Source organism: Pyricularia pennisetigena, chromosome 3, assembly GCF_004337985.1.
Source record: "Pyricularia pennisetigena strain Br36 chromosome 3, whole genome shotgun sequence".
NCBI lineage: Eukaryota > Fungi > Ascomycota > Sordariomycetes > Magnaporthales > Pyriculariaceae > Pyricularia > Pyricularia pennisetigena.
Window position 1 is genome coordinate 7540929 of NC_043742.1, and position 14693 is coordinate 7555621.

General features: G+C 35.9%; 2 protein-coding genes across 2 annotated transcripts; one reads left to right on the forward strand and one right to left on the reverse strand.

Annotated features, from left to right (window-relative positions):
- Nucleotides 1-3894: 3894 nt before the first annotated feature.
- PpBr36_03804 (uncharacterized protein) lies at nucleotides 3895-4086 on the forward strand (the record flags this gene model as incomplete). The annotated part of the gene is made up of 1 exon (XM_029890973.1): nucleotides 3895-4086. One exon carries the CDS (start codon nucleotides 3895-3897, stop codon nucleotides 4084-4086), a length of 192 nt encoding a protein of 63 aa, XP_029753102.1.
- Nucleotides 4087-5360: 1274 nt separating this feature from the next.
- PpBr36_03805 (uncharacterized protein) lies at nucleotides 5361-5807 on the reverse strand (the record flags this gene model as incomplete). Its single annotated transcript, XM_029890974.1, has 2 exons — nucleotides 5758-5807; nucleotides 5361-5720 (listed from the first exon to the last, which is right to left on the reverse strand). The coding sequence occupies exon 2, from the start codon at nucleotides 5700-5702 to the stop codon at nucleotides 5361-5363; it is 342 nt and encodes a 113-aa protein (XP_029753101.1). The 5' UTR covers nucleotides 5703-5720; nucleotides 5758-5807.
- Nucleotides 5808-14693: the final 8886 nt, after the last annotated feature.

Genomic DNA, 14693 nt, shown 5'->3' on the forward strand with positions numbered 1-14693 from the left:
ACCGCTTATTAATATTATAAATTTCCTTTATTTACGTAAATAAATCTATACAAATATTGGCCGTAAAAACTGTATATAGTTATATAGGCAGTTAATTTTGCTTATTTACGCAAAATCAACTGGGGGGTGTGTTGCAGTAAATAGATCTTGGCATTACATAACCAAAGGAGTTTAGTTAGCGCTATATACACCATAAAAGCGCTGCCACGCTCGTTAGCCTAGATAGCGCACCCTACCTGAATACATGGCTCTCCTACCATTCATGCAGACTGCACGTGTACGTTCGTGTGCGTCAGGAGGTCTGGGGCACTATACCCCTCGTTGAGGATCAAGCACGATCGCAAGGTTTCGAGGTGGGGCATAGGCCGCCACTCTGTAAAGCAGTTTCCAGTATACACGTTAGTATTGTGCTTGTGTACATGATGACAAATTGTTTGCTACACGATTTGTAAAAACGAAAGCAATATTTGAAATAGCGATGTTAGCCAAGTTAATGGATCCGGAAGGATAATTTACGGATGCACAGAAGTTTGGAGAACTTTTGCCTCTGTGAGAGGTTTCTGTACAAATTTTTACGGGGCTGTATAGCATTAATTATTTCCCCCAAATACATTTAACTGCCGGTGCAAATGCTTTGCCTCGTTATATTTCCCCTAACTGTGAAGCGCCGATTCCAGGTTATTTATGCTGTCGAATATAAACGGGTTTTTTTTAGGCCCAATCCCTTTTTTTTAAACGCTAATATTTTCCGGTGCGCCTATTTAACCTTTTCGTATTTCCCAAACAAAATATATATTTTTGCAATATTATATTAAAATAGCCCCAATATATTTTTTCCATCTAATAACCCCGGAATTTTAACACCGTTTACGCATACGGTAAATAAAAAGTCTATACGTCTCGGTTTTCGTGCGTTGGCCATGGAAACCTTTCCGAAAGCTGGCACATGTTACAATCAAAGTATCGGGTAACCTGTTCTTATGGTAACATACAGTGGGTTAAAGCAATGGAGCGTTTAAACTGGGTAACTGGGGATTCTTAATAACTGAGGTGAAGTTATAATCGATTGTATAAACGAGGTTAATTGCTGCTAAGCAACCCTAAAATCAAATCTATTTACATGGTAATAATTTTGGACCTGGATTCCCGTGGGTTTCCTCCTCAGATCGCGGATGTGGCTGCTATGGCCGATCATCTTTTCGCTGCGCGGGACGCGCGACCGGTTGGGACGCGGTGGGCAAACCGCTTCGTCCAACAGCGTGCAGAATTAAAAACTTGTTTTTCTCGTGCTTACGACTTCCAAAGGGCCCTTTGCGAAAACCCTAACGCGTTAAACGCGTGGTTTCGGCTGGTTGCCAATGTAAAGGCCAAATATGGTATCCAGGATTGCGATATTTATAATTTTGACGAAACCGGTTTTATATTTGGCCAAATTTGCGGCCATATAATTGTAATTGGGTCTGAAAAACGCGGAAAAAGTAAAAAAGTACAGCCCGGTAATCGAAAATGGGCGACTGCAATTTAATGCATCAGTGGCGACGGCTACGACGTACCCCCATATTTTATCGTTAAAGGCGTCCACCATTTCGCGAACTGGTATATATAGGGCGATCTTCCCGTATTTTGGCGTATATTCACCCGCCCAATTGCGGGTATAAGACGGAAGGACATTCAAAAGCTCACCTCTAGACAGTTTCGTAGAACATGCATAATAATACCTTTTTACCCGTATATAACGCTCTGTTAATCGATCGACATTACGAAAGGCCTATTAACAAAAGTCGAGTTTTTTGGCATTTGTAACAGGTTACAAAAAGTCTATAACAAAGGAAAATATAGCCGTGGGTTTTCGAGGGGCCGGATTTATCCTTTATAACCCGGAAGCGGTTATATCCAAATTGGATGTTAAACTGCGGACGCCGTCGCCCAAAGAGCCTGCTTTTTCCAACATCGACACCTGGATTTCTCAAACACCTTATAACCCGACAAAAGCCGTTTGTCAATTTACGCTCGTCAAATCTCGAATTAACCGTCATCAAAACAGCTCGCCAACAACAATTTTCGATGCTGTAAAACAATTAGTTAAAGGAATGGAAGGAATGGCCCACCAAATTACACTTTTATCAGCAAAGGTCCGCAGCTTTCGGAAGGCCAACGAAGCGCTTAACAAGCGACGAAGGGCTAAAAGAATACGTATCCGCGAAGGAAGGTTATTTACTATATAAGAAGTTTAAAATTTGTTACAATTGAAAAACGCGGATGTTCCAATATTGGATAACAATGGTGAATTTGGGGAGGAGAGTAGTGCGCAACCTGCGACCAAACGGCGCTGTGGCAACTGCGGTAATACAGGACATAATTCGCGCATTTGTCAGGAGGATGAAGAAATGTCTGATGTATACAGCTTTAATTGTATTGAGGTTAAGTAAGCAATATTGGTGCTGTAAAGAAACCAAACATTGGTGTCGTGCAAGAAAAATGCGCGACTCGGTGTACATCCACGTTACACAATGTGGGGAGGTAATTTCTTCTTAAGGCCTTTTACCTAGGTATATTCATAAGGTGGCCTTCCCTATCTGCAGGAATTCCAAATGTGGAAATCATTACGAACTTTTCAACGGTAACCCCTCGATGAATGTATCAGTGGGTGGAAGTGGAAGGTATTCGAATTTCATACCTATTTTCCTTTTCCGGCGGTTAGTGTCGGGGAAGAAAATTAGCTAAAACAAATAGCCCAGTCAAGTTTATCTTGCCTGTGTTACACAGATCTGGCTCCGTGGGACTGGGTTGGTTTTTCTTTTTTTTTTCTTTTTTTTTTTTTAAGAAAAAAAAACGAGGTCGGTAATGGACTGGACCCAGATATGATAAAATACCTACGCACCAGTTTTCATCCTTACAAGTACATTTAAGCTTTTTTGATGCGTCTTGTTACGAGGAAATGGCGATCGTTATCGCGCCTCAGGTACTATTTCCAGTCACACCAACGTGGCATTTCTTCAATTTTTTCAACATGACGACTCGCCACAAGGTCCCGATTGAAAGATTTAGTGTAGTTTCAAAGAAGAGAAATAAGCAGACTTTAAGAGCAGCTGCCAATTCCAATGCAGTGGTGCAGTGGGTATAAAGGTGAATTATGTCAGGTTTGAGGCCTAGGAGGTTTCCGTTAAAGTGGATAACAGTAGCTCTTTAGTCACGGCTCCCTTGTACTTCCTTCAATCCAACAAAGGATGATATAAAAGTCAAGTCTAATTAATCAAAACCTTATCAAACTCGAAGATAGGTATTCCGTCAAGGTTATTGTGCAGGATTATCCGTTTGTACTTGGCACTTATCTAGGTATGCAAATATCAAGATGCTGGGAGCAGGGCCGTGTTAATCGCCCGTCGATCCAATTTAGTTGGCGATGAGTGCGATTCGCCAATTTACGTTAAGTATATTTTATATGAAACGACTTCCAGCCGAGCCTCAAAGTTACAAGGACAACCTGTGCAGCTCAAGTTAGATTTAGCATTCCTTGCCTGTCTCATTCCCCGGTCAGGTCGTCGGTCTTGCATGACAGACGTGCATCAGCACTATGGCGAAGAAATGGGGGCAACAGGAGGGCGTGTCATTGTTTTTGTGCCATATTTTTAATGGTAAGGGTCACATCGTTCTATATTTTTGAAACAATCTAGTGAAAATTAAGGTTTAGACCTGACGATAATTACCACCGATCCACGAATCAACAAACCAGAGATGCGAGTATAAAAAGGGGACACTACCCATCCCAACGCTGATCAACTAAGCTCAATTTTTTCCATTACCAGACAACCAATTAACATCAACTTCGAAACCTTCAATTACTTTCCAACTTTCAATCTTCCTAAACCCTTGGTACTTTACCATCCAGATACAATGCACTTTAACATCAAGACTATCCTTCTAACCCTCAATATGGTTTCGGCCGCGATGGCGATCTGCCTCGTTAGAAGTCCGGGAACCGACCTTAGCCCGACCCAAAAATGCCCCGGGGTTAGTCCTTTTTCCTGCGCCGGCACAGTAAACGACACCTTTGGTCTCTGCTGCAGCAAAACCGATTGCAGTTAAACACCCAACGTAAGCGAAGTGTTACAAGGCCTTTCATACTTTCTACTGTAAAACACTTCTTATTAACTTTTTTGTTATTTAAAGAGGCCAGGCTCCCAAGTTATATTTAGAAAAGGAGGGCTGGTGGTTTGGACGTGTTTGTGGCAAAAGCTTTTTTCATATAAACTACCTTTTATACAAGTACGCCGCCTAGTTGGAAAATATAAGGGCTAATGTCGGAATATATATTCAGTAGGATATTTATTGCGTTGTGCATGCGTTATGCGGGCATTGGAACGGGGGACCACGTGGTTATACACGTAATTTAACACGTTTATATATAGAGATAACCCATACGAGGCTCCTTTTTACTTTGTAAGAACGAATAATAATCTTTAACCCCCTTTACCTTATAATGCATACTCGTTGGCTCGATATATGCACAGGAGCGTTGTTCCTTAGGTCCCTCGATTTACTAAAGGCCTATTAACAGCTAAAGTTGTATTCTTTTTGTGGCGAATGGCGAAAACAAACCCTATTTTGGTAAGAAAATCGCATCTAGCTAAATCTCGTTAAAGGAGGTCGCCCCTATTTAATTGGAAAGGGGCCTGTTTTTTATCTTCCCTCTTTTATATATCGCAGGGCATACTCGGTTTCGAAACCAAAGCTAAAAATGGGAAATTCCGACCGTTCTCCGCAACGGCTTTTAAGAATATTCTCTGTTCATAGACCTCGTTTACGCGTAGGGATTCGAGTTGAAACAAATAAATAGTGCGAATCGCTATATTTAATCATTCCTATCTACCTTTTAAGTAATAAAGGAAGCTATTTGCAATTTGTTCTGGGGCACGAGAAAGGGGTTCGTGCGGGCCTATGGATGCCTTACTTGTAAGGCATCCCAGGGGCCGCGCGTGTTATTCCATGTCGGAATATCCCTTCAAATGCGATAGTTATTAATATTCCAACATCTTCAGTGATTTGGATCTCGTCTTCTTTATAGATTAAAAGCATTTCCATCACCTTTGTGCCATGTCGGTTATTCCCCGCTGCAGTTTCAAGTATGTCCTCAGTGATTGTAACCTGGTCTTTTTTGTAGTTTAAAACCACTTCCAACACGCACAAATCGAGAAAAAGAAAACACAAAGAAAGAACCACTTCTATTAGCATTGGGCCGATAAACCTGTTCCCTGCTGCAGCTTTGAATATATCCTCAATGATTTGGATCTGGTTTCCTTTTTTGGCCAAAAACATTTCCATTAACTCTGCGCCATTTTGGTCGTTTCCTGGAACGGCGTTTAGGAGATTTTCTGTGATTTGGATCTGGTCTCCTTTTTTGCCAAAAACATCTCCATTAGCTCTGCGCCGTTAAGCCTGTTCCCTGCTGCAGCTTTGAATATGTCATCAGTGATTGTAACCTGCTTTTTTTTGTAGGTTAAAACCATTTGCATCACTTCTACCCCATTCTGAATGTTCCCCGCAATGCTATTCGCAAAACTTTCAGTAATTTGGATTTGGTTTCCCTTGTGAGTTGCAAGCACCTTTATAACCTTTCCGCCGTTCAACCTGTTCCCCGCAGCAGTTATGAGTATGTCCTGGGTAATGAGGGAATGCAAAATCGTTTTTAGTAGTAAAATCATCGTCGCCGCCGTATCGAGCTGGATTATCACATTTGCTTATGATCCATTTTGTAACAGCCGTATAACTTCCGATAACTGCGGCGTTCAGCGCATTGCCAAACGCCCCTTTATTTTGCAAAAGTTTAGTTTTACCAGTCCATAGGCGAATAACCGCTTTTTCGAGTCCAAGAAGTTACGCATAATACAAAGGCTGGCCTGTTCGTAAATCTTACCGGCAAAAGGCCTCCTTGTCTGGATCGTGCATTTCTAGCTAACCTCTAAACTGTCTCATATTATCAGAGTGAAACCAATTGTCGACAATCTTTTCAAGCTTGGCATCCCCGTTTTCTGCCAACCCTTCCCTGGCATGCTGTGGCCAGCACCGGGATGCGTACAAAAGGATAGGTTGTACGCAAAGAGAAGAGATATCCCGCTAAGCGCTTCGGTTGTTCACCGGCGACATTCTACACAGATCGAATAATACTCGGCAGTCTCCTACGCATGGGGCACAGATATCTTTGGGTCGTAAGAGAGATGGGAAGAAATTTAGCACTGTATAGTAACAAAGGAAAGAACAATTACATTTGTTTCCTTTCAAATTGATAGTTCATAGTGGTCCCGGTCCATGGTATTGTTTTATTTGCTGTTAATTAAATCGTAACAATTGGGGGGCCAATAGGTCCGCGGGTACCCGCGGGGATTATGTAAGCATGTCCTACCCCAAGTTTTGTTTAAAAAAAAGTAACTGATAATTGTTGCAATAGATAGACCTTGGCATCACATGACCAGAGGAGCTTAGTTAGCGTTATGCACACTATAAAAGCGCTACCACGCTCGTTAACCTAAATAACGCACCCTACCTAAATACATAACTCTCCTACCACTTATACAAACTGTACGTATACGTTCGTATACGTTAATTATAAACCCGGTACAATTAGAAATTATAAAAATTTCTATTTTACGCGAATTGCAATTATATATTAACACGAATAACGTTTATTTTACCTATTTTTTTTTCCCGCTACCGGTATTTATTACGATATTTAAAAGCAAATTTTTTACCGTTTACTATATTTACGACCGAAAAATTCCACAAATCGCCAATAACGTTTAATTTGCGCGCCCAATAATTTAAATAATTTAAAATTTACCGCCAAAATATAAAAATATTACGTATTTGAAAATTGGTTAATTTAAACCAATAAACCGACGAAAAATTCCCAATATTTGAAAAATTTACCGAAAACGTTATAAAATCGTTTAAACGTTCCCGATTCGACAATTATTATACAAATTTACGAATTTGGGATTTAAACCCGTTTAAAACCAAATGTAAAATAAATTAAATCGCCAAATTGTTTGCAAATATAAATAAACCTATTTTTAAAGGTTTAAAAAATTTATTATACCCGGAAATCCTACGTTTTCCGAAATAAAACGCGCGGTAAATAAAATTCGCGAAACGCAGGAATTGCAGGAAAATTATATAAACGAATAATTCCGAAAAATTAATATTTTCCACCAATGGGTTAAAAAAAAATATAAATCCAACGTTTTTTAATACGGCGGTTTTTACCGTTTAACGTAGCGGTTCGAACACGTTTAAAAAAATAATTAAAACGTTTTAAAAAAAGTTCGCATTTTCTTTAACGTACGTTAAAAAACAGGCTATTAAAAATTATAAAACAATTTTAGCTTTAACGCGTATAATATATAATAAAACGAATTAATTTAAAATTTATAATTTAATTTACGAAAAAGCCCGGAATTATGAAATAACCGATTTTAAAGGGGATTTAACGATTAAAAACTTTATAAAAATAGGAAAACGTTTCCAACTTTTTCAGGCCATAAACGTTCGGAACGAGCTAAATAAACCGGATTATATAATTATTTTTAAATATATTTTTAAATGGTTTAAAAACGCGTTTAACGATAATACCACCGACCTTTTGATAAAAGGTGGCCGCAATTGTAATAAATTTTATACGACGTTTAACGGATTCGTGAAAGAATAAAACAAAAATTTAAACCACGTTCCTAATAAAAGTAAAAACAGGGGAAATATACGGAATAAATATCCTTATAATTACAATTATTTGTAATTACCAAATTTATACGAAAAATTGGTATACGCGGTAACAGGGAAAAACCCCAAAATCCGTATTCGTAGCCCCTATTTAACCAAAAATCGTAAAAGAATTTGCGCCGAATTTAAAAAAAAAACGTTAATCATTTATACGCGAATTACTAATTTAAAAAATATAATTACGGAATTAGGATTTACCACGAATAGAAAAACGAAAAAAGCACCGCAATTTAAAAAATAAAAAGGGCCGCCCATTATTTCGGCGGCCTATTTAACTATTTTTACCGAACCCGCCGACCTTATATATTTTTAAATACGTTACGATAAAAAAACTAACGCGTTTACGTCTATAAATATTTTTTATTATTTATATTATAATAATATTTTGCCCGATAATTGCTGTTTTATATATTTGGTATACGCCAAAAAACGCCTGGACCCGGGTTTTATCCGTAAACCTGCAAATACGAATTCGCAATTCGTTATATACGGTATTTAACAGCTTATAATCACCGCATTTGGTACGCGCACCATATACAACGTGTTAAACGGAAAACGAACGTTAAAATTCGTTAACGTAACGTACGTACCCAATTTTCACGTTAATATCGTGTTAAAAACGCGTTTAAAAAATAAAAACGTGTGGTATAACGGCTGGGATTGCATTTTACGTTTAAGGAATATAAAAAACAATTTGGTATTATGCGGTTTATAACGACGTAATAACGTAATTTTCCTACAATATAAACCTGTTTATTATTTGCGCGCTACCCCTACCGTATAAATATTTTTTGTAAATATTATTTCCTTAACGGTTATAAACGGTTGGATAAAATTTATTAAAATTCCACAAAAGAATTCCACGGAAATATACGACGAAAAAGAAAATAATTCGTTAATTTAATATTGGGAAACCGGCCACCAGGGTCCGGAAACGTTTAAAACGTTAATCCACCGGGTTAAAGATGTAAAAATTAAAAGATTAAAAATATTGGAGTGCGAGGCGTGCGTTTAAATATATGGTAAAACGGTAATATTGAAACGCCTAAAACGCGAACCATATAGACCCTATTATATAATACACCTAAAAATTTTTTATTTTGAAAAATTAAATACTGGTATGCGGTATTTATTGCTATTAAAAAACGAATATTCGGGGCGTTTAACGATTATTCCGTTTACCGGAAAAACGAAGGCAAAATTCGTGTTAATAATATTCGGTTTCGAACAAAGGGTAGCGCGCCAATACGGCCTACATATTGCGAAATTTTTCCATAATAACGAACCTATTTTAATAACGTATACGGGATATACTTTTTACCAGAAATATTGCAAAAAGCTTGGAATCGAAATAAAAACGCTTCTTTTTAATATATATAAACCGAGCGGTTAAATAAAGCGTTCGGGATAGGAGGTAATTATGCGCGAGTTCAAAATGCGTTTAACAACCAATTTACCTACCTCCATTTGGCCAAAAATAATTATAGCGGCAGGTTATTTTATTAATATAAATCCTTTAATAAATAGGAAAAGCTTTAATCCAAATAAAATCCTATTGGTATAATTTGAAGGGTTTTTTAAATGGTATACACCTGCATTATTTATTATATTAAATAAAAACCTGCGCCCAAATTGGTTTAATACGTACGTATACGGGTGTAAAACTTACGTATTAAACCCGGTAAAAATAATGTTAAAAAATAGGGTAATATTTAAAACGAGCCCTAAAACGCACGTAAAATATTTAGTTAAATATAAATTTTTTAAAATATACCATATTTGGGTGCCCTTTTTCGACAAAATTATTACCTTACGCAACGTCCAATTCGACGAAACACGTTTTTACAAAAAATTCAAAAAGGAAAACGTAAAAACCGGTAAATTTAACAACGAATACGAATTTTTAATAAACCGGATCCACGAACCAATATTGGAATTTTTAAAAAACGGAATAATCGAACGTTTGTGTTTATTACGGAATAAACCATTTTTCGCACCTAATCCAGGCGTTTCTATTTTGAATTAGGGGTTAAATAACGTATTAATATTATAAAAACGGAGCGCGGAAACACCTACGGAATACCGCAATATGCATTTCCGCGAACGAATTGCAAAAAACTATATTTTTAAAAATTTAAACGGACCGATCACAAATAAAACGGTTAATTAACCGAAACCGTTTAGGATATAAATAATTAACGAACCGGAAAAATATACGTTGGTAATACCAGCGTATTTAAAAATTTTGGAAAATAATGCAATAACGCCCAAAACGGGAGAAAGGTACGAATTCGGTATATATATACCAAATAATAACGGATTTCCACCGCGTACGCCCATGGACCCTGTAAAAGAACCGGATACACCGACATTGGTAAAAAAACACCCGAACGGTGGAATTAATCGTTATTAATAATAAATTGGCGCGGGAATATTTTACGTTTAACCGTTTTTTTATCGGGGGTAATATACCGCAACCGCAATCCGAACCCCCGAACCCGACGAGCATTACCGTTATATCCGTATAAGCCCTAAATATTACGCCCGCGCTAATACCCCAAACCAACGTTTAAACGCGTATAATAAAATTTAAACGTTTTTCGAAAACGCCCCGATTTATTACGAGGGTTTTGAAAACAAATACGAAAAGATAACGCCAACGCAATAAAACAATATAACCCGTGGAAAACGCGGGGGTAATAGCAATAATACGAGTTTTGCAAACGCGATTATTTTAAAAGGAAAAACGTAATATACGGTAATAGTAATATTTATTTACAATAAATATATATAAAAGACCGGATATTCGTTCCAGGTTTTTAATTATAATTAACGTTTTTATTAAGGTTCCTATTTAATTAATAAAACACGTTGGAAAGCGGTAATTATAATTATAAAATATTGCACGAAATTATTGCGGCGGTAATATAAAAGAAAAAACCGGATAAAAAGGTTAAACCGTATAAAAACGATTTTATATATGCGCCTAAAACCTGGAAAAAACTTATAACGTACCCGGATAAAAAACAATTTTTTAAAACAGGGAAAACAGAATGGATAAATTTCGAAAAAAAGGAAATATGGGAAATAACCCTTAGGTTAAATTATATTATGAAACTAATACCGTTTATATAAATATTTACGTATAAATTCGATAAAAACGGTTATTCTAAACGTTATAAAATACGGTTCGTGGTCAGGGGTAATTAATCAACGCCTAATACGTTTGAAAATATTTACGCGGCGATATTAACCGCACGCAATTTCAGGCTAATATTAGCCCTAATAACGCGATTCAATTTCGAGGCGATCCAAATTAATTTAAGCAATGTTTTCCTTAATATAACGTTTAATATAAATAAACCAATATTTTGCACCATATTAAAAGGATTTGGGAAACAAAATATTATATTTAAATTACGAAAAACGTTTTACGATATAAGGGAATTACCCAAATTTTGGTACGAAAAACTCCTAAAAACGCTACAAAGTTTGGGATTTAAACCAGTAGGTAATAAGCCATATATATGCGTATTTACATAAAACAGGGTTATCGTAATTTTTTTCATAAACGATATGATCGTATTATATACCGCAAAATACGCCAAAAACGGCAAAACGGTTATCGACGGCCTGAAGGTTAAATACGAATTACGGAAGGGGCAACTTTTTTGGTTTTTTGGGATGCGCGTATTGCGAAATAAAAAATAACGTATAACGATTTTATTGCACGATTCGTATATCGAAAAAATCGCCATACATTTTAAATTTACAAAAAGTTTAAAATACCCGCCAACGCCATTACCAAAAAACCTTATAATAAAATACGGAAAAACCGCAATCTCAAACGAAATTAAAACCTATTAGGAAATAATAGGGTTTATCCTATATACCGCAATTATATTTAAACCGGACGTTGCGTACGCAGTATTAATATTTTTTAAATTTTTTACCAATCCTAATCCTTTTTACAAACGTTTAACCAAAAACTTTTTACTTTATTCATACAGTACGAGGTCTTTAAGGATAAAATACGGAACGAACGACTAAAATCAGCATTTTATATTGGCAAATAACGCATTTTTCGGCGACGATCTAAATACGAGGAAATTTTTAAAAAAATACATAATAATGCTATTCGGAGGAGCTATTTATTGGAAAGCGGCGAGGCAAATTACGGTAATAACGTCTATGATAAAAGCAGAATTGCACGTATTATCAAAAACGGCCAAAAGAATTATGGCCTCAAAACGGATTTTTAAAAAAATACAATTAAATTTCGGCCAGTTTTGGAATTTATATTGCGATAATAAACAAATAATTCGCTTAATCGTTAACAAAAACTTTCGCATTAATACCAATTTACGCTATATAAATATATAAAATATGTGGCTTAAACAGGAATACGCCAAAAAAAACTTCCACGTTACCTACTTTAAAGCAAAATTTATACTTGTAAACGGATTTATTAAATCGCTATTAATCCCCAAATTCAAATATTTTAAAGCATTTTTAAACCTTTATAACGTTCAATGAAATTTGAAAAAAAGCTCGGAAGCACGGTAAGGAATATAATATTAAATAACGCGTGTTAAACCTATTAAAAAAAAGATGTTAACAATATGGGTTGCTAACAGGGGGTTGGGCATTAGCCTAAGTGCGGCGTGGTGCTAGTTGCGTTGTAAAAGCCTGTAATTACAGGGTTCAAATGCACTATATTGTTCACTAATTTTTGGATTGATAGATTTGATTCATTGGTGGGGGAGATTTTGCTTTATCTCCCTTATATACTCTCCGATATCGAAATGGGGGTCCGCACGCCAGAAAACGTTCCGGTGCCGCACACGATTTTCCGAAAAATTATTTTGTATGCGTTGTTGAAAAAAACACCCTCATTTCCATACAAACCATTTTTGGGTTCGCATTAATTTGCTGATTTGGTGAAATTTTCAACCCGGTATAGGGTAGCTAACTCGTAAATGCAGGGTGGGTATTAAACCCGGTATAGGGTGAAACCCCATTCGCTAATTTTGAATCGCAATTCCTGCAATATATAAAATATAATAGGAAATTTGACAACCTTAACAGCCCCATTTCGGCACTATCTATTATGGCTTATATACAAATAAGAATGGACCTATTATATGCTAAATAACGCATATAATTAACACCCCCTTTTTTTTGCTACTATTCACATGAAGTCGGAAAAGACAAATATATAAAAAATAAAACCCTAAAAAAAGATCCCTTTTGTGTCCTAACCCGATTCGAACTCCCGATATAAACCCCCAGGATGATTAAGCCTTTTGTACCGACCTATAACCCCCGAAATAAACGAACCCCCGAATTGGAAAAAACCCCCAAAATTGTGATAACCCCCGGATTCGAACCTTTAATTTATATAATATTGACCCACGGAATTAACTATTAAGCCAGGTAGTTAATTTGGCTATTCGTTGGTAATAATTCAAATTAGGTATATTATATAGGGTATTTCCAATACGTCAATCGCCCAAAATACGAATTTTTTCAATTTTAATTCAACTTCTGGTATAAAGTCGGTATTAAATATCTATTAATTAACCTGTGCAGGGTAAATTCGGGTACTACGGCCGGTATTGGGCTAACAAATCCAAGATTGGCAAACAAAGGAAATATAATGGGTAATTAATTAACGAATTAATTAGATGCCCTAAAATTCAATAAATAAAAATTAAACTTTTAGGGGTTTAAACTTTATAAATTTTAAAAAAACCTGATAAATTGGAAACGTTAAGGGTTTTGTTAGGCTATTAACGGGTATTTGTTTGGATTCCAGGTATTTCAAAATTACTAATTTTTTTGTAATTAATTCCCGTACGTAGTAAAATTTTAATAATGTATATTTAATAGGTTAATAGTGCGTAGGGTTATATGCGTTAACTATAAAACTTGTATTATTTCCAAATATGATAATAGGGCCTTTTATAGGTAATCCAATTTTTATAAATAAATTTTTAAACCATTGTGCTTTACGCAGGGCTTCCGTTAAAGCATCGGTTTCGGTTTTTGGAATATTTAAAGCTATAATATTAACCTTTTTGCATTTCCACGTTATAGGGCCCCCAAATAAAATATATAAATATCCGTAAATGGATTTTAAATTTTCCCTAGCCCCGGCAAAATCGCTATTATTAAAACCCAGTAATTTTAAGCTTTTAAAACCCCCTATTAATAGATTGGGTGGTAATTTGGTTTTAAATATTTTATTTCCGTAACAAATAAGTAAGGATTTAGTACCCGCTAAATAATGTAATAGGTTTTTAACTGCCGTTGAATAAATTATAGTGGTTTTTGTTAAAAAACGTGAAAGCCATTAAACCGTAAAACCGACATCCGGGCGCGTTAATAATATTAAATATATAAGGGTACCGATAATACGCTGTAATAATTTAGTTTCCAACGCATTTACGGGCTTACCCCCGCTATATTTTAGCACACCCGGCTATAAAGGATTAAATATAGGTTTGCAATTGATTAATCCGAACGTTGTTAGTATTTCTTTTATATATTAACTTTAATAAAACCAAAATAGGCGTTTAAATTTATTTTTTATAATTTGAATGTTTAAAAAATAGGTTGCAGGGCCCCTATTTTCCAACGCGTATACCTTATTAAAGCGGGCTTTTAAATCCTAAATATATTGCAATTTAGGACCTATCAGCAGATAATCGTTTACAAAAGTAACGATAAAATGTTTGGATTTAACGTTATAAAAAACAGCGGGATTAGAGATTAATGGTTTAAAACCTTTTTTAAAAAATAGGGTTTTAAATTTGTTTTGCCATTTTTTTGGACCCTGTTTTAAACCATATAACGCCTTTTTCAACTGTATAACCTGCAATCTTTTTCGGGTTATAACCCATTTCCACTAAAATTTT